The following is a 23,254-nucleotide window of genomic DNA, read 5'->3' on the forward strand; positions in this document are numbered from 1 at the left end:
ATGAAATCACATGACCAGCAAAGTTTTATGATAGTTGATAGAATAGTCTGAAGAGGGAAGCACAAACCACTTGCTTCATTACCCCAATCATTTTTTGATTGTACTAAACTCCCAGGCTTTTGTAAAAGTTACTAAGGCCTCAGAAGTCACATGCATTCTAATTAAAGATTTCTTTCCTCTGCAGAGTAATGGCCTTAAATTCACACAAGTCTGAAAAGAAGAAAAAGAAACTGTATAAAGACTCTCTCTCTCTGGCTGCCATGATCCGTAAATTTCAAAAGGAGAAGGAAGCCATGAGGAAGAAGGAATCTAGTCCAAAACCGCCAGTGACTGTTGCAGCTTCTACCCCTAGTAAAATTCCTTCTTCCTCTCTCAGTGCAGGAAACGATATTTCTGACTTGAATCTTAGGATCAATGATCCTGTCCTCTCCATTTTTGGTAGCACAAATGAACGTGAGCTCATGCAAGAAGCTGAAAGTGCCCTGGAGATGTTGGGAGACATTGACTTTGACAAGTTGCTTGATGGCACTTCTGATGGCAGCCCAGTATCTGAGCTGTCAGGAGAAAATGGAAATGTCACTCAGGCAACCTACACCTCTCAGGTCATGACACCCAAGCAGGTGCCTGCCCTCCCAGAAGGTCTGCCTATGCTACTTGAGAAGCGCATTGGAGACCTTCGAACAGTGAGTATGAATTCACTGGTAAAGGATTACATTCAGGAATCTGAGAGAACAAGGAAGAATAATTAGGGCCCAAGTTGTCATCCTTGAATTACTGGCTGAAACTCTAAAAAATCTAGAATTGATCTTAATGTCAATCTGTATTTATACTCAAATGAAACAGACACAGTGCCAACGCAGGTCAGTTGTTAAAGCAGTGCTTGTTTCATAGTGGAGACAAGGTTTTCTAAAGCTTATGTGTATAATAACTTTTACTGTTTGAGTTTTTTTCCATAATGGAAATATCAGTGTTACTTTAATTTGAATGTTGGTGAAATTACACAGTATCACAGTATCACAGTATGTTAGAGATTGGAAGGGACCTCAAAAGATCATCTAGTCCAATTGATGGGTGTTTTCTTTTTTTGGAGGAAGAAAACTGAAATATGACAGCAGCTTACAGATGTCTTGAATTTTTTACTTTGTAACATAAGAGTTAACTTGCCAGTTTAAAACAACACCCCAATGAACCTAACAAACAAACCCCACACCACAACCCAAAAAACCCACAAAACCCACCACCCAGCTACAAGAAGAACAAATACCAAAACAACCACAAAACTGAGTATTTTCTTTTGGAAAGTTAGCATGCAGTCCAAACTTGTTTAAAATATTAATGAAAAGTATTAAATCTACAAGTTAAAAATATCTCAATAGCTTACTGAAAGCGATCAGAGCTATTAAGGTATGATAGGCTCCTTGTTTCAGTTGTGGATGTTATAAGTTGAGAATAAATTTGTTGTTTTGATGATCCAGATTCTGATATTAAAATTTTTCCTTATTTAGAACAAAGTGCAGCTTTTCCTTATTTGGAGCAAATTTTGAAAAAGCAGCCCAAGTTGCTACCTTTTTGGAAAAATATAATTTGAACAGTAGCAGAGCTTGCTTCGCTGCAGATAATGATAAAACATGATGTTTCTCACCTGTATGTAAATGGCTTATAATGTTCTTAGTCATTTTTAAATGTACCAAGCTAACTACAGCCAAGAGGTTAATATTTATTAAAGTGAGAGAGATTATGTTGCCTGTCCTTGAATACTCAGATTAATTTTGCTATGAAGTAATAATAAGCTTTTATCAAAACTGCAGAAGAACTGTATTAGGCCAAAAGTCAGGAAGTGTTAGTGGCCTACTCCAAATTCATGCTGCTTCACAGTATAACAAGCTCCACACAGCTGGAAGAAAGCTGTGGATCTTGGAAAAACCTAACTTTTCCATCCTCTGCTTTTGATAATGTCTTCTGGAAGTTTGGTGCTGGCAGAACAAGTTTATCCATACACTTGTGGAAAACTTAGACTGTTGAAGTAAAGATTCCAACTTTCTCACCTTCTGTAAATCAAAATCAACTGACACATAGTCAGTGGGGGGAAAACATCTTCTAAAAGGCAGGAAAAAAGAAGTGGGTCTTGTCAGATAACTTCACATACTCACAGCTTTAGTGCTCTTGAGTGCAAAGAAAGCTAAAAAGTTTATAGAGCTGTAAGAAAAAGCCTATGTTGCGGGAATACGATGTTTCTAGATTAAGAACAATAATTAAAAAAAAAAAAGCCACTGACTAAATACAACAAAAATTTCCTGACCTCCTTTTGTAAATGAATGCGTTCTAGTTCCCTAAGTGGGCAATTCTGAACTACCATGACAGAAGACAATATTGTACACATGCAGGAAAATTAATAAAATGGCTTTTTCTCTATTGTGAAGGTAACTATCAAGATAATCTGTGGGGAAAAGAAAAAACCAAAATCCACAAAAAACAACCAACCAATAAAAAAAACCCAAACCCCACACAAAAAAACCCCAACAAAAACACCCCAAACCAACAAAACTAAACCCAAGCACAGTTCAGTGATAGTGATGCAGTTTTTGAACCTGGAAATTCAGCCAGAAACACTGTCCAGTGTGATAGTATAATGCTGAAATTATTTCTGCCTGGGACCAAAATGTCAAAACATATCTTTCCTTCCACTTCATATAAACCAGAAGATGATAACAATCCTTGTATTAATTATGCTTAAAGATACTGGATTTGAGACTTTCAAACTTGTCTTTCTGGTATCCTATTACTTTCAGACACCTGCAGTAAAACAATTACTAGCAAACACCTTTCTAAATTTTTTTTAGCAGGACAAATGCTTCAATAGTCATCCCTTCAGCAGCTGAATTTACAGTAGAAAGTAGTGAGCAGAACACGGTCATTATAGGAAATTAAACTCTGCTATCAGTGTTCATGACTGAAGTGGTAAAGCATTCAGACAGTGGATTACCTTATGTTTTCTGATAGAGTATCAGACTTCTGGTTTCCTGTGCAGCATAGAGTTTACAATTCCAATAAATATTTTTCTTCTGAACTTAAATGTGTCAGTTTACAAATAGCAAGAACAGGAAGTATTTCATAGTAACAAAGGAATTTTATCAAGCTAACACTTGCATTTATTTAGTTTTTACCTAAGTTGTTACAAGTCATTGAAACTTTTTAAAAGGCAGTATTGGAGATTTTTGATTATTTGAATATTCAGCCTTGTAGCCTGTTGGCTACCTCTGGTATTTGTCAGTCAGTATGATGATACCATACATGCTTACATTTCTGCATTCATATTCTTTATTAGCTTGCTATCTCGTCCCAGTGCCAAAATAGAAGATGACAATAAGCCTGTAAAAGTAGGGCTTTTTTTTATTCTTGATTTCTATAAATCTGCAGAGTGGATGGGCACTAGAGAGGAGACCTTACTGATTTTTGTAGAATGGTGCAGGGACTTGGATTTGTTTGTTATTTGTGAAAAGAAGAATCTAGGTGATAGGAATAAAGATACAGTAATTCCCATGTAGAATCCTTTTGAGATCAGTAAAACCTTCTAATAAAAGGAAGTATGTATAGGAATAAGACTGAGATTTTTTCCTACCCCCAGACAGGCTTAGGAAGAGACCAAAAATACTAGAGGTATATTCTAAAGATGATGAGAATGCTGCACAGCACCAGAAAAGAGGAACGAGGTATTCCTCTAGCATACGTAATCCCTTTGTAGAAACACCAGTGAAGGATTAAGGCGTATCTAAGAAGGTAGGAAAGGAGCCTTTCACAGATTGAATGTAGAAATGTGTTGATGCTGTTGCCTGCTTGACTTGTCCTCTTTTTAAAGCAAACAGTGGTAGTGGAATGTAGCTGGTGGTGAGGTAATAAAACATGTCTACCGATTTCTTTCTTCATAGCTATTGAAAAGATGAATGTGTTAACATCAGTGATCCAGGCAGATTATAAATGTAATGATTATTTGCCCTAGAGCAGGATGGTTTTATTTGAGTATAATAATAACAACCGTAACCTTTTTTCTAAATAGTTCAGTATTTGGTGGTTTGTTTTTTTTTTTTTCTTCCCTTCTTCCCAAAGTAATGCTGTTTTCTGGGAAATAAGAATATAATACAGCTGTAAAAGTAAAGATAAAAAGGTTGTGGGGATTAAATGCTCTATGAACTTCTGGATATTCTTTATTGCTGTGTTACCAGGCCGCCAAGATGTTTGATGAAGAAGGCAGGAAGAAGTTTTTCACGCAAGACATGAATAATATTCTGCTGGAGTAAGTGCTTATCTGTACAACCTTCCCTTTTTGGAAAGGGGGTGAAAGCAAAAGTACAGAAGAGGAAATATTATTGAGGTTATTCCAACAAAGCCCTAAAAAGTCAATGAAGGTAGATCAGTCTAAGCTAGTTATTAGCTAAAGAGATTTATATATGAATATGATTCCTGTCATGACTGTCTGTCTTTATCCAGTGTAAAGTGTTTTGTAGTGCCCTGTGTTCCTTGACTTCTTGTGTAAAATTCAACAAAACTGCCATTATCTTTCTGTCCCCCACTTTCATAACTCAAAACACCTTCAGCTTTCATGAAGGAAAATTCCAGCTCTTTTTACTCTGTAATGCTTCAACTAAGTATTTAATATAGAAAGTTCTATGTTTGTATTCTAAGAAACAAAAAATAATCTCTAGAAGATTGAAGTAGTCAAAATTTTATCAAGATTGATGTGCAGTGGTGGAAGTAAATGAAATTTGAATAATGTTCAACATTGCTGGCAAAGTGTGCATTTGAATGGTTTCTTGCCATTGATGAAGACATCCTCTTTTTGTAAGAAAAGTTTATCTGAAAATGTTCCAAGATGATATTTTTGGTGTGCATAGCTAGAATATATTATACAAAGCTTCCTTAGGTTTTTTTTTTTTTAGCTGTCATTTTCATCTTGGGGTGCCTCAGTGGTTGACTGTCTCTTGTTTGTTTGTCAGTATTGAGCTACAGTTACAGGAGATAAATCCTGCCGTCCGCAATGGAGTGTACTCTCACCTTGAGGCTTTTGTGCCATGCAATAAGGACACACTGATAAAGCGTCTGAAAAAGTTACACCTCAATGTCCAGGTAAGGATAGGGAGATTAGCTCCAGCATGGATCGGTTATGTAATGACGATGAGGACAGAACACAGGAGAGTAGTGCAGCAGCCACACAGTCTCCAGTAAAGCAAAAGATTTTGGATCAGTTGCTAGATGGGCTTAAAAGTGCCTTTTTTTTGTGTGTGTGTATGTGTACTTGCTATTGTCACTACTTTAGGTACAAATACGCTAAGTATTTCAGGCCCTTTATTTGAGAATGAAGTGCTTTCATCTTGAAAGCTAGGTACAAGGTACATATCAAAGTAGGAGAACTAGAAAGCCAGAGTAATCATGGTTATGATAGGCTAAAAAAAATACCCGTAACTATTACATGCACCTTTGTGTCAAGAAAAAAGAAAGGATAATAGATGACCAAGACTGTGCTGTTTGTGCAAAACAGCCTTTGTGGCTCGGTCTTACAAATACTTTGTGTATGTCATTCGCAGTTGCTTTTCTCTTAGAGTATGTTTTCCTATTGAATAAAAAAGTTATCTGTGATCTGAAGTATCCTGACCTGATTCTTTAGATGAAATCTAGGACTAAATCTTAAAAATGAGCTGAGGATCATGAATGCAGAGTCTCAAACTTGCTAAGGAGACAAACAGATTCATATGCTATTTTAACACAGTAAGACATAATAGCATATAGTTTTCTAGTTCTTCTCAGTAAGCAGTTATGATTAACACTGTGAAGTCAGATGTAGGAAGAGAATTTAAAACATGTAGGGAAGTATATACTGTATTACTTTAATGGTTGAAGTTCTTAATTTGGAGGTGATTCTAAATACATATTCTTTACCTTTTAAGTACATGAATTACATATAATAATTAATATTCAGATAATCTGATACATATATATTGTTCATTAGCTAGGATGTTTTTATACTACAGCATTTTTTGGGAAACTTGAGTTAATTGCATGTTTATTTGCAAGTGTCATCTTGCTCTTCCCCTCAGGTTTTCTTCCGTAGTTTGGTTTTAATAGCTGTCTAATGAGATCATGCCATAATGTTTTGGGATATTCATGATAATTTTCCTTGTGGCTATCTTTCATTGTTTCTAGTCTCAAGACTTAAAAAAAAAAAATTGTATGAAAAATTTCAAGTATATGCATTTCTATAATGCTGTTGCACCTAACAGGATTCAAGTGCCATCTAGGAAATGGCTGTTGCGGTCAGTAGTTAGTGCTGGGAATATTGCCTTAGGAGGAGCGGGAAGTAATTTTTGTGAGACTATCTGAAACACTTTTTACATTGCATCTAATAGGACTGATTTGGTGTTTCTCTTTTTACAGGATGACCGCTTGAGAGAACCACTGCAAAAGCTGAAACTGGCTGTCAGTAACGTCATGCCTGAACAGTTATGCAAGTATCAAGAGGACTGCCAGGCCCGCAATCAAGCCAAGAATGCCAAGTAGGTATTTTTGGAGTCTGTGCATGCCCGTTCTAGAGTCCAGCTGAAAGTCTGTCTCCACATTGTTCATTCCCTGAGCTCAGCAGAGTACTTGGCTTCAGTTTACAGGTGTCTATAAATTTTGAACTGTAAAAAAATACTTAGTTTTGGATAGGTGATGTTATCACACCTGGCTCTAGAAAGAAATTCCATTAACTGAGGTCTTAAGAGAAAGAAATTGTAAACTGAGAAGTATGCTGGAGATTCTCAAAATGCCAGATTAGTGGAGGAGGATGGTGTGTTCAGGGTCTTGATGTATTTTGCCCTTGTTCTTTGTAATAGTTTCACTCGTAGTTGACTAATTTTAGACTTGGAGAAGCATTAATAAATTGATAAGCTTCCTGCCATTTCTCAGTAGAGGCACTGTATGAAGTTTATAGCTAGCAACCTTGATAGGATCCATACAGTGTGTCCTTTTCACTTGTCTCTGAGGACCATGAAGCGGTGGGGAGATGAACTTTCAGGAGAGGTGTAATGAGAATCTGAAGATGGGTCTCTTTTTTGTTGTTGTTGTTGTTTTTTTTTTTCCCTAGCACCTAAACCTACACTCCTTACTCAAGGAAACATTTTGTCTCTGTTGTATACCTATACAGAAAATAATTATTCTATCTGTAGGTTACAAGCGGAAGATGAACGAGAGAAAAATGGATCAGAGGAAGATGATGATGAGAAACCTGGAAAGCGGGTTGTGGGACCCAGAAAGAAGTTTCATTGGGATGACACAGTGAGGTAAGACAAAACCACCTTTTCCACCGAGAATTATCACTGACTTCATAAAGGGATCTCTGAGGGGATGTTATGCAATGCTTTTCAGAAATACACCTCTGAGAAATTTTTGGAGAGTGCTGGGGCTAAGCAGGCAAGCTAGAATGTTGCCCTTCTTTAACATGAAGGGCAATACCATCCTATGTCCGAACCTTTTTTTGCTGCTTGTTTATCTGTATTACCCAAATACATGAATATTTTCCTGCTCCTAGGACTTTAAGCTTCTTTAAGCAAAGAACACATGTAAGCAGAGTTACACCTGCTTCCCACCATTCTAAGAATAGGTTACAAAATGCTGTCAACCAATGAGCAGTAAAGATTTCTGCCACAATAGGGTAGACTTTCAAAATTGGTGATGCTGGTTTGGCAAGCCTCCCAGTCTTTGGGCAAGCCAACATCCAGAATGCATGAATCTTAATCTAACCCCTCCCATCCTCTTTGAACACAAATTCTATGTTATCTCTCAAGAGCAACACAGATTCTTATCTGAAATTATGAAGTCTCACTTTTCTTTTTCCTAGAATAGATTTTTACTGAAAACTGAGATTACTGTTATTTAAATAATCTAGGTAGGTTTTTAAGCAAGCAAATCCTTCTAAATCAGACATTTCCCATGCAAGATATAAGCTAATTTTAATACAAATGTATGTATTATTAAAAAGGGCTGATGGACTTCTCGCAGTGAGTCTTTTTTAGTATGTTAAGACAAAAGGGAAGCAAGCTTCACAGAATACATAAAACTAGTATACCTTAGACTGACCTGGAGGGAGCCATATTTAACGAGAGATATTTAAATGTGGTCTTCATTGAAGAGGCTCTGAAAGACCAGTGTTACTTAACTGTGTGCACTTCTTTTATTTTTGAGGACAGTAAAAGACAACATCCCTGTCAGGAAGAATCTTCTGTTGAAATATTGAGTATAAAATGGATTTCACTTGCTTTTAGACATTCTCCATCTTAAATGAAATAGAGGTCACTGTGAGCAACATGAGATGTTTCAGCTATGAGGAAGCCAGGAAAAAAAGAAAGTAAAACCAAGTACAACATTATAGTAAGGATGGCAAAAAGTGAGACATACAGTCTGCTGGAAATGGAGGAAAAGTGGTAGTGACAAATCATACCAGTTGTAGTAGCAAGCTTCCAAAAATTGCAATTGGAACTGAGCTCTTCCTGCTGATGGTGATGGACAGCAGCTGTATAATGGTATCAGTCCTCCCATTTCTCAGCCTTTTTCTGCTGAGCTTTTGAAAGTATTGTTTCTTTCAGTATACTTATTGTGTGTCTTTTTGCAGGTCTCTGTTGTGTAATCTTGTCAAGATCAAGCTGGGATGCTATGAGCTAGAGCCAAATAGAAGTCAGTCTGCTGAAGATTACCTCAAAACCTTTATGGAAACAGAAGTGAAGCCACTTTGGCCTAAAGGCTGGATGCAAGCAAGGTAAGGTACCTGCTTTGTATATCTATTAATCTTGGTACTAAGTATTTCTTAGATCTTCTTTATTGTCATACATTTGACTGAAATACATACTATTAATTTTGGTTAAAACTTCAAAATATGTCAGTGGAACTGAAATAATTTAGAAGATAGAAAATCAACTTCTGAAAAACATTCAGGCTTGATTGCAACCCTGAGAGGTAAAAGCCCAGTGTTTTCTTTGGAGAACTATCTGCTGTTGTGATCTGCTGGAGACTGAATTTATGACAGTTCATAACACAGTGTGTGATGCTTCATTTGAGAGAGAGGTATGGGGGGGAGGTAACTGCTTGGGAAGTTCTTTCTGTGATATAGAAAGTGATAGTGATATAGAAAGCAGCCATGCCTGTATAACTTGTAAGCAGTCTGATAATGCAGTGTGACATAAACTGTAAGATTATAAACTGGAATTTCAACACCAGAGTTCACAAAACACTAAGGTGCTCTATGATGCTGCAGTTAAAAATGCACCAGTTTCTTGATGAAGACTTACACTTGCTTCCTACTGACTTAGGTGGAAACAACCGCACAAAGGAGGGAAAATGAGAGCAATAGTAATCATTGTGAAATACAAATTTGACAGTTTTCAAACAGTTCTAAGTAGAAGAAGAGAAGCAAATACAGGTGTTCTTTCCTTCTGTACATCTGCTGCAAAAGACAATTTCCCATCAAATCTTGACTGTAAAAGCTTAATGATACATAATAAATGCTCCATTCCTGGCAGTGTTCAAGGCTAGGTTGAACGGAGTCTTGGATTACATGGTCTAGTGTGAGGGTAGTGAGGCACCGGAACAGGCTGTCCAAAGAAGTGGTAAATGTGCCATCCCTGGCAGCGTTCAAGGCCAGGTTGGATGGAGTCTTGGGTTACATGGCCTAGTGTGAGGTGATCTTAAGGTCCTTTCCAACCCTAACTATTCTATGATACATTAATACTAATCAGTGAGATTGCCTTGACTGTAGATTAGTCAAATCTGTATCAAGCTGTAAAGATAACTGTACTGATTGTTTCCTAGAATAGTCAGTGTAGAAAATGAGGTTGTAATAAGCTGTTTGTGAAACAGTAATGAAAGGAACAAATGAAGCTTTACACTTCTTGGCATACAGCTTGACTTATTTCTGTTCAAGGATCTAGTTTTGTATCATGAGTATGCTGATGAGTGAGAGGTTATCTCATATGAAGATTTTATTGAAGTAAACAAGATGAGGAATCCCAGTTTAGCTTAAAAACATTTACGGAGATCACTGATAGTGGCAAAACAGTCAAGTGATAATGTGAGGTCATCCAAGAATACATACAAGTGAAGCATGTTAAAACTTTGCATTCGAAAGCCATATAACGTATGGTTCTTTCCCTTCCATACGATAAACATGCTGAAAACGTTCCATAAGCTTTTAAACTACCTATAAAAGGGATTTCAACACAAAAGGACAAAAATCAAACAAACCTAAAAACCCCAAAATGACTTTTCCACCCAAACCAAAAAACTTCAAGCAAACAAAAAAACCTCTACCCACCCACAAACCAAATAAACACCAGGAGCTGCCTCAGCATAACTTTCTGTGGACCAGCAAGACTTCTTTTACCAACTAGGCAGTTTTGGTACCATGGAAGTTGTTCTGTGTTTATAGGAAGGGACTTCACTGCATTCTCTTTAGGAAGTGATGTATTGTAATTTGTAGACAAACAGTTACACATGGAAAGAGAAAAAGCAATAATTTCAGGGAGTCTGATAGTGGTAGCTCCTAATACAGTACACTTTATTCATATGCTGGATGCTCAGTGTTGTTGAGAAGTTAGAGTAGGGATTATCAAGCTGAAGGATTTACCTTTATACATGGTCTCAAGTGAGAAGGAGCTATGTAAGCTGAAAAAATGAAGGCTTTTAATGTTAAAAATGGGCTGCTGACTGCATTTCGCAAGAAATACTTACTAATTGGAGTAGGTCTGTGGTACCAGACCTTTGTGGGTTCAGCCTAGAGGAAAAATCTTTGCTCTGTCAAAGTTAACTGCATTTACTGTTTGTCATAGGTCAGTATAGAAACATGAGAATAGGTATCAACCATAATTTAAAACTGCACCGTGTTCATTTGTCCGTGGGTATCGCAACTACCTTTGTAATGAATTTTCAATGTATATAACTTCCATACTCTGCCCCAGGAGATTATTTTATTAATATCCATGCATTTAGAGAAATATTTTTGTCTTAAAGGATCCCAAAGCCTTTCAAATAATGTAACCCATTTTTTTATGTAACTGGGTTGCATATTAATTTCATATGTGTCAGAAAAAAGCCTGCAATGTAATTGTATGTATGTTCAAAGATGAAGTGTAAGGAACAGGAAGTCTGTTTCCTTTAATTCCAAGAGTTTAATAATCGTTGGAGGTCACCATGCATGTACGCTTGGAGCACATTAATTTTGTGCAGGTCAAGCAGCATGCTTGACTTGAAATTGTGATCAGAGAGAAACAATCTCATACTGATCTCTCATCAGCTTTTAAATCTGAATATATTTATGCAATGGTGGGGTTATCTTCCAAGTGTGTTCTTGCTTTGGAGCATACACTGCACTGTCTTTTCTTTGTACTATATCTTTAACTTCTGTTCCTGTAGTAGTAAACTTTTGTCTTGAACCCGTAAGGATGATACTACAAATTACTGGGGCCTGGATTAGTTTTGGATTTTCATTCCCAAATTAAAATGTTTAAGAAATAGACAAAGGACCAGGAAGGAGGTGTGAGAGAAAAATTCTGGAGAAATTTCTGGGTAGGACAGAAAGTGGCACATGGAACTTGTAGCAAAAGGAGCATCTCATTACATTATGTTCTTCATGGCATTCATTAGTTCCTGATGGGGAGCAATGTAATGCAGATTTGGAGGCTAGTATGGTGAAGAAAATGGGACAAAGTGGAATCTGAGAATTAAGGCACTGAAATGTAGCAAGAAGATGTCAATCTTTTCTTGCCAGATTATGAGATTTTGGATACATGGATTTTTTGTTAACTATTGCAGCTCTAAGGATGTGTTATCAATGAAAAGCTCTTGTTTAGACAGCTGTTTATGATGTGATCACTGTTAGTGTGATAGCAGTGGTGTAGGAAAATCTTGTCTGTTCTCGTTTGCCTACCTTGGAAACAGGGAAGACGACCAAGTTTTCATTAGTTGTCTATGTATAGCTGCATTTGGGTAGCAAGCTGCAAGATAGGTACAGATCGAGAATCATTTTCACTTCCCACTTGTCAGCTCAGGGGTTGATAACAAGGAAATAAAAGCATGTGAACTGTTGAGATTTGTCATACCAACTCTTGCCATTCATTGGCTCTGTAGTAAAATATATGTGTAAGTCCAGTGTAACTGAAGTCACAGAAATGGTACTCAGTGGCCTGTGTAAAATACTGAAGAAAATTAAAAGCTGGCATGGCTACTGTATTCTGACTTTTTTCCTCTGTTTTAAAAAACAAAGATAAAAAACCAGAAACAAGAATAACACCAAAGCACAGCAGACTAACCTCAAAACTCAAACTGTGGTCAGTGTCTGACTACATAGTGTGAAGAGTTTGTTATAATCCTTAATTTAATATTCAAAATGTCTCATTGGTATTTGAGGAGAGAGAATTCAAAATTCTGTTACATTGACTTCTGTTTGGCCATTCACTGAGGTATTTTGAATGTAAACTTGAATTTAGGGGTTTGCGGTTTTTTTTTTTTTTGTTGGTTTATTTTTTTGTTTGTTGACTGTGGGGTGTTTTTTGTTTGGTTTTTTTGTTGTTGCTTTGGTTGGTTGTTTTATTTGGTTGTGGTTTTTTGTTTTGGTTTTTTTTGGCATTTTTCTATTTATGGCTGCCTGGAGCTATATCATGTTAGCAATACAGGCAAACTACCTACTAGCTGCTTTGGGGACAGATGATCAAAGTGTTCTTCTGAAAATTCAAGGATATTTGCATATTTGGTGATCATATGCTGATTGTCCCTGAAGAACCACCTTATGTTTCTTTACTTGTCACTCTTTTAGGATGCTTTTTAAAGAAAGCCGAAGTGTTCACAATCACCTCACTTCTGCTCCGTGAGTATAACATTTACAACTACTATCTTTAGGTTGTTCATAGTATCTTTATCCATCTTCTTACTACCCTTTTTTTTTCTTTTCTTTTTTTTTTTTTTTTTTTTTTTTTTTTTTTTGACAGAGGGGAAAGGGAGAGATCTTGGGATTTCTTTGAAGAAACTTACGATGTTAATAATAAGTAATGTTCTTGTAGCATGGTATTTTAATTCATTTATGAAGTGGCCAGATAGATCAAGAGGATATTCATTCTTGGATTAATGCCTTTAACTCAGAGTATTTCAAAGTGCTATATGCTGTCTGAATTTTGCTGTACAGCATATTAAATTGAACTTAGAGGCTGCAGTACTTCCTGCTCTTTTCTTCATAAATATCTCTGTAACAACACTAAGTCTGTGTATCTTAGTGGAATTTTACCTTGATTTTCAACGACACTGTGTCCCTCTGGGGACCTGTCCGCATTCAGCCAGAATTCAGATAAACAATTATGACTCTGAATAACACACAAATTGCAATCTCTGTGATAAATGATTGATATAGGATATTTTTATACTTAACAAAACTGAGTCATGGTCCACCTACAGTAAGGTTGTCTTTTAACCAGGCATATTCCTAGTTGTGTGGGAAAGGAGAAAAAATTACCTATAAAATGTAAATCTATTGATCCTTTTGAAGAAATAGAAATGAAAAAAAACGTGTGAAATGCCTAACTTAAAAATTGAAGCTAATGACTCATAATCCTTAATGCTGTCCTTGATTGCATAACTGCAGTTGGTGCTATGGTGTTCATTTACACTGCAAAAGAAACTGGAAGCTTGTTAAATGGCTTCTTGCAACAAACAGAAGTTAGATACAACAGTGAAACAGTTTTTAAGCAACAGAACCCTTTTTTTCTTGGGGGAGGGAGGAAGCAACTGATTTTATGTCATTTGAAATATAAATGAGAACACAAAGTATACTCCTCAGTGACAAACCCATCAATGTAAAGTGAAATTACTTGATTTTTTTTTTGGAGTTTCTCTGAATTGGACAAGTAGAAAATGGCTCTCTTGATACATATCAGATTATATCAGCAATTCAGTGAATTTTGTATCTAAATTACTAGAGATACGTGACCCAAGAAATGGATTAAAGGTGTGCTTGTTCTCTCCCTCTCTATATTTTAACTCATTTTCAGGATGTTTTATTATTAAAGCTGGATTACAATAGTCATCTTTCTGTCATATTTAGACGAGGTAACAGTTAAAACTAAAGTGACTTGCCTTTCTGTTGTCTTCTGATGCACATGTGTATCCTCTGTTTTAGGGCAAAGAAGAAGGTGATTCTGGCCCCTAAACCCAAAGTGAAGGTAAATGCCTATTTAGATATCTGAATTTTATATGACCACTTGATACAAGCTGTTTCCTGCCTCTGATCCACAAAAATTCTGGCAGAAGGATTCCATCAGGAAGTGCTGTAAGAGCTTATTGACTTGGTGCTGTAGTACTTCAAAAAAAGTAGTTCAAAAGGCTTCTGTATAGCTTTGTAACTTTAGGCTATATTAGTTCTTTGAAAATTACTATTAAGAGGTACTAGTTCCAGTAAAATTGCACATTTTTTTTTTAGTGCACTTTGTGTTCTTTGTCAGCTGTATTAAATTTGGTAAGACTGGAAAAATATGTGGTTGGGAGAATAGCGTAAGTTGATAGAGGTTCTTGTTAGACATGACTAGGTGTTGTCTTAGTTCAGTAGCAATTTTACCTAGCAGTCAGGTTAGCTACCCTGTTCTTCACAGATTATTCTTAACTGTGTTGGGGCGCTCTTAGTTACGTGGAGCAACAGGTTTTAAACACAAATAGGTTTAAAAACACAAATATTGAATTAGCATGGAGGACTGAAAGACCTAGATATCATAGGTAATACAAAGTTTGAATAGTAGACCTTCTTCATCTGAATACACAGAATAACAGAATTGCACTGAAGAAGACTTTAGATCTACTTCAGAAAGGCTATTAAAACCTATGTTCTCTCTTTATTCTCAGGACTCCAGTCCAAAGAAAGAACAGAAAACCTGTATGTCTTCAGTCAGTTCAAGTTGTGCTACTGTACTGAGTTCCAGCACACCTGTCTGCACCCCAGCCAGCTCTAGCTGCACACCAGCTCCAGAGACCATCTGTTTGGACGACTCACTGGATGAAGACCTCTCGTTCCACCCACCTTCGCTGGACTCTATTTCTGATGCTCTGGCAGTTATTAATAACGGTGCCAAGGGATCACCTCTTGGGTCCACCATAGACACACCAACATCCAGACCTCGTCCTGGACTGAGGGAAGAGAAACTAGCAAGCATTATGAGTAAGTTGCCCCTGGCAACTTCGAAGAAAGTAGAGCCCACTCAGACACCCCATTCATCGAGTCTTATTGCTGGTCACACAGGGCCAGTACCAAAGAAACCCCAGGACCTAATTCACACTGGTATCTCTTCAGGCCTTATTGCTGGATCTTCAATTCAAAATCCTAAGGTTTCCTTAGAGCCTTTGCCAGCCAAACTACTTCAGCAAGGACTGCAGAGGTCAAGCCAGATCCAAGCCGCTTCTTCCTCTTCACAGACTCACGTTTCTTCCTCTAAGACCCAAGCAGCTATTTCCACCTCTCAGAGAACCAAGGATGCTAATATCTTGGGATCATCTTCTGAGGCTCAAGGTGGTTCTTCCTCAACATCACAAGTGACAAAGGTGCACCAGCATTCAGCTGTACAGCAGAAATATGTATCTCCTTTACAAGCAACTATTAGTAAATCACAGACCAATCCAGTGGTGAAATTGAGTAGTAATCCCAAACTGTCTTGTTCATCACCAGTCATCAAGGCTCAAGATAAATCTGTAGTATATCGCCTGCCTTTGTCTAATCCCTCATCTGGAAGTGGCTCTCAAGTGTCTCACCCACTGGTTTCTCGGACAACATCCAGCACCTCTACCTCTAGTAACTATTTAGCCAAGGCTATGGTGTCACAAGTTTCTTCCCAGGGTTTCAAGCCTCCCTTCTCCATGGCTGCCTCTCCTAAACCTGCTGCCTCTCCCAAGCCCACTGCATCTAAACCCTCTGTCACACCCAAGCCCAATGCATCACCTAAATTTTCATCCAAGTCCACCTCATCCCCCAGGCCTGCAACAACACCCAGTTCTTCCAGTTCAAGTGCACTAGTTTCCCAGAGTAGTCACTCCAGCAACAACCCCCTTCATAAACAGTCCGGTGGTGTAAATATCAGCAGGCAGTCTCCCACAGTGAATTTGCTGCCCTCTAATCGCACCTCAGGCCTTCAGCCTGCAAAGAACCCTCAGGCTTCTTCAAAATTGCCCAACTCTTCTCCTTCTGGAACTGTTGGTAAAAATAATCTGGGTGGAGTTGGAATGAATGTACCTGCCAGCAGAGGCAGTAACCTTAACTCAAGTGGAGCTAGTAGGACTAGTCTGTCTGGGGGAGCAGGAAGTGGAACACAGGGTGCTACTAAACAATTGTCAACTCCACACAGACCATCTTCTGCCTCAGGGTCTCCAGTTGTAGCAGCCAGTGTGCAGGTATGCATCTAACAAGTTTACATTTAAACCTTGCATTAATATTTATCACACTTATTTTGTAAACATTCTTTCTTACAGTATCTCGATTTGCAAATGTGTCATAAATTTGATGTTTATACTTTACTAAGCATAAACGTTAATAGTGATGAAACTGTTTCTCACTAGTGAATAGGTATTTCCAGCTAATGTGAAATTCAGGGATCAGTGTGGAATGAATCCTCACTGTAAAATGTTGATCTATTCTGTAAAACAGAATACAGTTTTGTTTGTTTCTGTTAAGAACACTAGAAGAGGTAAGCAAGCCTTCTGTGGCCCTGTTTCCAGGGGATGTGGTATTTTCTTGCATTATTAGGTTTGTGTATTACATATTTGCCTATTTGTAATGGTGCTGGTCCCGTGAAAAGGTGTATTGGTACATTTGTTGCCAAGCCTCATGAATAATTTGCAAAACTAGAGTTCAGTTGCTTGTGGTTTGAGTATAAAGCAAGACTTGTATTTAAAGTTAACACATGCAGGGCTTTTATTTAGTATTTGTGATTAAATATGTATTTTATATCTTAGGGTCTAGTCAAACTGCAGGAGACATCTCTAATATATAAATATCCTAGAAATTGTTTGAGAGCTATGCAGAACTTTAGCACTGGAGATAAAAGTCGTACAAAACAAATACTTTGAAAATACTGTTGTCCTAAACCCCATGCAAACCTATGGTTTACTCAGAAGACAACTCGCTTTCCCAAGTTGTGTGGTCTTCTTACTGGGAACTATTTAATTACTGAGCTGATTTGAGGTTTTGCTCTCTCTTTATTGCTTTCTCTATTCTGAGGTCTTCACTACTTAAGTAAACTTAGGCATTATCACTGTAAATCAGGGTCTTGGTGTACAGCAAATGGAAAGCTTTGTATTTTTCTGAACAGTGGACATGGCTGTTGTATGGAAGTGATGTATGCTCAGCTTTTAGCAATTGTTTGTAATATTTTAGCTTGTTAGCAAATTTTTCTTAATGCAGCTGAATGACAGGAGGAAGATTTTTATTTTTTTATAGGATGTTTTTATGGTCTTTCATCCTACTGTACCATAAGTCTGTTACAGTAAACAAGAAATGTCTGGCAGGCTCTGACAGAGCCTTCTCATTATTTTGGGTACTTTGGATGGAAAAAAACCTCAACTAACCCACATGCTGTGCAAGGGCCACTGTGAGTCTAGAGAAAAGGTGAGCCAGATACAGTCCAGTTTGGGTACTTTGGAAGGTGCCAAGTGGAGACGAAAAAAGCAACAGTGAATGGACTGGGAATGGAGTTGTTTCTTCCTGGTGCAGTCAACAGAATCCAGTGGATACAATTGCTGTGATGTAGAAGAAAATGTGAAAATGAAGGTAGTGCTTAAAGATGAAGGATGAGGGAAATCAGTAGTATTGTGTTGGATGATGAGATGAATTCTGGCAAACCTTCCTGTAGTTAAAGGCAAGTGATTTTTTTTGTTTTGTTTTGTTTTGTTTTACTGATGATCTGGGAAATTAAATGTATTTTGGCAGACACTGATGATGAAGAGTACTTGGGGGAGGTGTGGTGGATAATCAAGTAACATGAGTGCGTACTGTAATATAGCAAAACAAGATGTGTTGGTATATAGGAGGGGGAAATCAGCTAGAGGTACTGAGCAGCATATAGTATCACTAAAGTTATTATTGTGACTTTTATATGTGGGTGTTTTTGATGCTTCAGAAGTTACTTTGGTAATCTTGAAATGGTTCTGAAGAATGGTGCAAGGCAGATAAACCATGGAATAGGGTTGTTGCTGCTGTGCAGACTGAAGCGTGGTCAGTGGAGTTATGTTCAAGAGAATATTAGAATCAAATGACCTCCCAGTCCAAGTACAATGAAGGGGAAGAGATCGGTGATAAGAGGGATTTATATTTAGCTTTAAAGATCCAATAGCTGCTGAACTTAATTTCAGAGTAGTTGTTAGGTACAATGTACCAAGATACGAAGTACTGCAAACTGCGATGGACCTCTTGAAACTTTGCGTAAGGCTGAAAGTGAATCTCCTTTCCATTAAAGCTTTAGGGATTTAATTCCTATCTGTGATAATCAGTCAGATGATGAGAATGGTACTTGAGTTGCTTATTAGAATATAGTGTTGACATCTTCAATGTCTTCTTACACTGAAGATCAGACTAGATGATTTCATGTGATAAAAAAGATGTTCCTAACTAGGAAGAATTTCCAATAAGAGTTTCCCTCCTTTCCCCTTTTGATTGACACATATATTTACCAGAATATAAGCATACATGTGCTGTAGCTCCACAGAAATCTTACTCTGGAATACTCTGTTAAGTTACATCTTAATAATACAAAGCCAAAGTAATCTAAATTTCAGCGATTATAGTGTGATTTCCTTAAAAAGCTTCTACCTACCATTAGTACTCCTTAGCAGAATCTGGCTTAGACTTTTAAGGATCTTAGTGACTCAGATTTACGTGACCAGGATGAACCCTTTTATGAAGTGCTAATATAGGTGAAATAAATAGAAACATCTGAACTGTGTCTCTCTTAGGGCATTCTCCGTAGCCCTTTCCATCACTGAACTTCTCTCCCCTTTTTGATGGAGTAAGCTATGTCTTGGCAGAGCATATTACAAAGCTGCTTTGTCTTTTCAGGCATTTTACAAAACCACAATTACAAGAGGATTACTGTATGGCTTTTTATTTTGCTGCACAGTAAAGATCACATAAACAATGAATGGTTGCATTTTTTGTACATAGGCTTATTGTGCAGTTAGTACTTTTGAAGGCAAAAGAGAATAATCAGGGATGAAAACCTTCAACATACTTTAATATCCTACTTGTGGGATGGAGTAAGTCTTAGAAGCTGTCACTCCTAAGATGACCAATACAAACACTTGCTACTAACATCACATCTGTAGTTGTTTACACTTACAGGATGTTTTCTTTTAAGCAGCAACTTTTTTTAGTTGCTTTCATCTGAACACCTGAAGACCAAAAACTGGTAATAGAAACTCTATTGCTTCTAGGAGTTTTAATCACTTTGCTGCTTCTGTAAATTGATATTAGAGAAGTCACAGAGACTTCCATTTCATTTCAATGTGAATCATTAAAATAATTCTAAGTTTTGGGTTTAGTTAGGGCTTACATGTATAAATACACAGGTTTGAAGTCTTATTCAGCATGAATCTTTTTAACTCGGGTATCTGAAATATCTGAGCTTGAGTCTGATTTAGAATGCTTTCTGTACTGTTTCATAGTAGATGATTAGACAATATTAATATATAATTAATTATATATTAATATATATAATATATAACTATATATTAACCTATAAAATTACTATTGCATAGTGAAAAACAATTGTTAAACAAGAATAAGCTGATGTAATGTTAGAGGAATTAATGCAATCTGGGCGTTGTTGTAGCTAAAATATTCTGGCTAATATCAACATTTTAATTTATAAACTACAGTGAATTTAACTTCATTGTGACCTATGTAGAGTGCAGAGATTATTTTCCTTTGCCTTTTGCTTTGACGTGTATACACATGTATACCTACATATGTGTCTATTTTGGTAACCTGACTTCTCTTTAAGTGTGGGGTTCTTATATATGCATCTTAATTTTCAAAAATCATTGCTTCTAAGCAGCCACTTTAGAAAGAGTGTTCTGTTAAGACCCAGATTTGGAGAGGGGAGAGTAATACTGTGCTTCTAAAGAACTTCAGGTCTACATCTGACGATTTCATATTATTAATCTATAGAAGATGCTGCATTAGATTCTGACTGTAGTCCCAGTGCATAATTAGAAACGAGATAGAGGAAATGACCTGAGAAAAACATGAGAGATGAACCATACTGTCATGTCTGAATTCAAGATATAATTGTACTATTTTAATAGATGAACAGTGGGAAGACCTCCTGGGTAGATAAGTGGATATTTATTAATAGTTTAATACTCTTCTTAATAGGGCCACAGTTAACAGAAGATAGTTGATTCTTATCTCTCCTTAAAGAATGCAACTCAAAGCTTTAAAATCTTGAAGTACTCCTTTTCTTTGTACAGTCAACAGCAGGAGCATCATTACTGGCCAACGCCTCACCTCTGACTCTTATGGCATCACCCCTGTCTGTAACCAGTCAGAACGTGACATCTGCACCATTAACTCCTTTTGGGATGCTGGGCGGCCTTGTACCTGTGACCGTGCCCTTCCAGTTTCCCTTGGAGCTGCTTGGCTTTGGGACGGACACAGCTGGAGTGACAACCACCTCGGGATCTACCTCAGCGGCTTTCCACCACAGCCTAACTCAGAGTGAGTGGAATCGGTTACCACACTGTGCTATAAGGAAAGATACATCCTGCAAATGGAATTTAAGAAAAGAAGCATAAAAGTTCTGGGAGACTCCCATTTGGTTTATGAAAATCCCTACAGGAGAGTAAATGTGATTTCTTCACTGGTAAAACTTTATTATCTAAATTAAGATAACCATGAACCATCTTTGATACAAGCTTAACTTCATTGTTACATTTACAGTATATGTTTAGTTTTGAACATGCTTTTTTGGATGAACTTTTAATCCTCTATCTTTAGAAAAGAATAGAGCTTAAAAATCTCCGAGTGCCATGACACAAATAAGACTTAATATGGTGAGTCCTTAAAATATCCTTAGCTTAGTAATCTTGGATATCAAACAGTTCTCTTAAGAGGAAGTATCAACCCAGATGGCACTTGTTTGTTTTTTTTTTTTTTTTCCCGTGTTGCTTGAAAAGAAATTCTTTGGGGTTTTAAGCTATATTAATTCTTGGCCTTTCTGCTGAAGGAAATGACATGAAGAGTTGCATCCCAATAGCAAGGCACATGGTCCTTGCTCTGACTTTTGATTAACTATATCTGAATAGGTCTGTTTCTGTTGACTTACTCCAGCCATTGGAATGTTATCAGGTACTTATTCTTTGTTGTTGAGATACGTCTTCAGAAATCAGTGCAAATTAGCATGCTACTATAGCTACTATAAACCCTAAAAATAAATATACCCTAAAAATAAAAACTTCCTATTTCGTAAAGGCTACCTCTTGTTTTTAAGGTTTATCTTTGTTGCTCTCCTTTTTCCCCCAGACTTACTGAAGGGTTTACAGCCAGGTGCTCAGCACGCAGCAACACTGTCTCATTCACCTCTGCCTGCTCACTTGCAGCAAGCTTACACAGGTAAAGACACTGTGTTTTTCTTATTACTTATTTTTGACGTAGAAGTTAGATTTCTGACCTAGACTGAAATGTGCACCAGAACTGAAATTGGTTTAAAAGAGGCACAGCAGAGGAACAAGCTTTAGTGGCAGCTCACAGTACACATTCTATCACAGTAGTATTTAAGGAACCTGAACTTTCTGTTTTTCTTTCTTACTTATCTTCAATGTCAGGAGCAAAAAAAAAAAGCTCAAAACCATCAATTATCATAGCACTTCTAGAAACCAAAGTGTATAAATTCAGTTAGTGGGAGGAAAAAGGAACACTACTTACTGGACCTTAACATGATTATTTACAGGCTGCATAAAGTCTGTATCTTTTTTTTCTGTTTGTAACGCTTGATGCTGAAAACTATCAAAAAGCTTTAGAAAGTGCAGTTTATTTAGACTTGACTCTTTTCCTTGCCATCTGTAGGTGTTTTGTTTGGGTGTGTTTGTTGGGTTTTGGGTTGTTTTTTTTTTTTCCAGAAGGAACAGGAAGGGTGGCAGTGGCTTAGGTGGGAGTTCTTCATCCTGTTCTCAGTACCAAAAAACTGAGCAGTGTTGCTCTAAGAGGCTGTGGAAACAAACCAGTTGGCTTTATTGGGTACAACCATAATTTTTTCGTCACAGTAAGTGCCATGGGTTGAATACTAAAATACTAAAAATGCTTTATTAAAATGTAAAGGCTTCCAAAGAAAGGCTTGATTTTTTTTTTAATTATTTTTTTTTTTGTATCCCAAGTTGCAACCTAATCTTTAGAAAGATGGTATCTTTTCATCTGAAGCATGATACCTCAGGTTTCAACAGTGCTATTTCTAATAAATGAACAATAGAGAAGATGCAGCCTTCCACCCTGTAATGTACATTTTGGTAATGCTAAAGCTGAATGTGCTAAATTCCTGTCTCTTTTGCTGTAAGTTATAAAAATAAAAGGTCACTCATGCTTTTATTCTTCCCTTTTCCTATCTCTAACTACAGATGGAGGCCAAAGTAAAGGGGACACTAAGTTACAGCGAAAAAACCAGTGACTTCTGGACAAGCAAGGGAGCTGAAGCAGTTCTGGTTGGCTGACAGAATCTGCCCAGTTGGGAAAGTGCTTATTGTCACAGGGCTGCTGTTTCTGTCGATGTTTACATATTTTGATCCCAAGCACTGTGGTGAGAGGAAGAAGAAAAAGAAAACAATACTTGATCAAAGAGAGAAGGAAAAGGAGGACTGGTCCTCCTGGTCATGCAGACTGGTCATAGTTTGATCTTGCCTAAAGAAACAAGCTTTTTTACCTGTTCTGATTGGCTTTTAAAAGAAATTGATCGTCAAACCCACAGCAGCACAAACGTGTTTTGTTTTGGTCTTTCTTTCTGGGTGACGTCCAATGAAGAGTTGAAAGCGTGAGAGGAGCTGGAATTGGTTTCTCCATCCATTGTGTAAGGTGGAATCATCCCCTTCATTAGTGCTCAAAGTGCCCAGTATACAATGAGTCCTGAGTGTACTATACGGTTGTGGACCAAAAGTTGTCTAGAATAGGGGTGGTGCTGGGATACTCTGCATTATAATAAAACCCTTACACAAATGCAGTTTCCCATAC

At 37.3% G+C, this 23,254-nt stretch overlaps 1 protein-coding gene across 5 annotated transcripts in view; it reads left to right on the forward strand.

The window, feature by feature from the left end:
• The window catches only part of UBN2 (ubinuclein 2), a 48,436-nt gene extending 25,471 nt beyond the window's left edge, over positions 1–22,965 (forward strand). For 3 of the 5 annotated variants that reach the window (XM_080637122.1, XM_080637121.1, XM_080637123.1), the window contains 12 exons: positions 185–683; positions 4,221–4,291; positions 4,992–5,121; positions 6,427–6,545; positions 7,200–7,313; positions 8,642–8,785; positions 12,833–12,883; positions 14,186–14,228; positions 14,902–16,437; positions 20,509–20,755; positions 21,560–21,649; positions 22,648–22,965. In XM_080637122.1, coding sequence (XP_080493248.1) covers positions 185–683; positions 4,221–4,291; positions 4,992–5,121; positions 6,427–6,545; positions 7,200–7,313; positions 8,642–8,785; positions 12,833–12,883; positions 14,186–14,228; positions 14,902–16,437; positions 20,509–20,755; positions 21,560–21,649; positions 22,648–22,697 — 3,094 coding nt within the window. In that variant the 3' untranslated portion in view covers positions 22,698–22,965. Of the gene's footprint in view, positions 1–184; positions 684–4,220; positions 4,292–4,991; positions 5,122–6,426; positions 6,546–7,199; positions 7,314–8,641; positions 8,786–12,832; positions 12,884–14,185; positions 14,229–14,901; positions 16,438–20,508; positions 20,756–21,559; positions 21,650–22,155; positions 22,299–22,647 lie in introns of all 5 variants that reach the window. The other 2 variants (XR_013958702.1, XR_013958703.1) reach the window with 2 other exon arrangements.
• Positions 22,966–23,254: the final 289 nt, after the last annotated feature.

Source organism: Psittacula echo (genome assembly GCF_963264785.1).
Source record: "Psittacula echo genome assembly, chromosome: 1".
Taxonomy (NCBI): Eukaryota; Metazoa; Chordata; class Aves; order Psittaciformes; family Psittacidae; genus Psittacula; species Psittacula echo.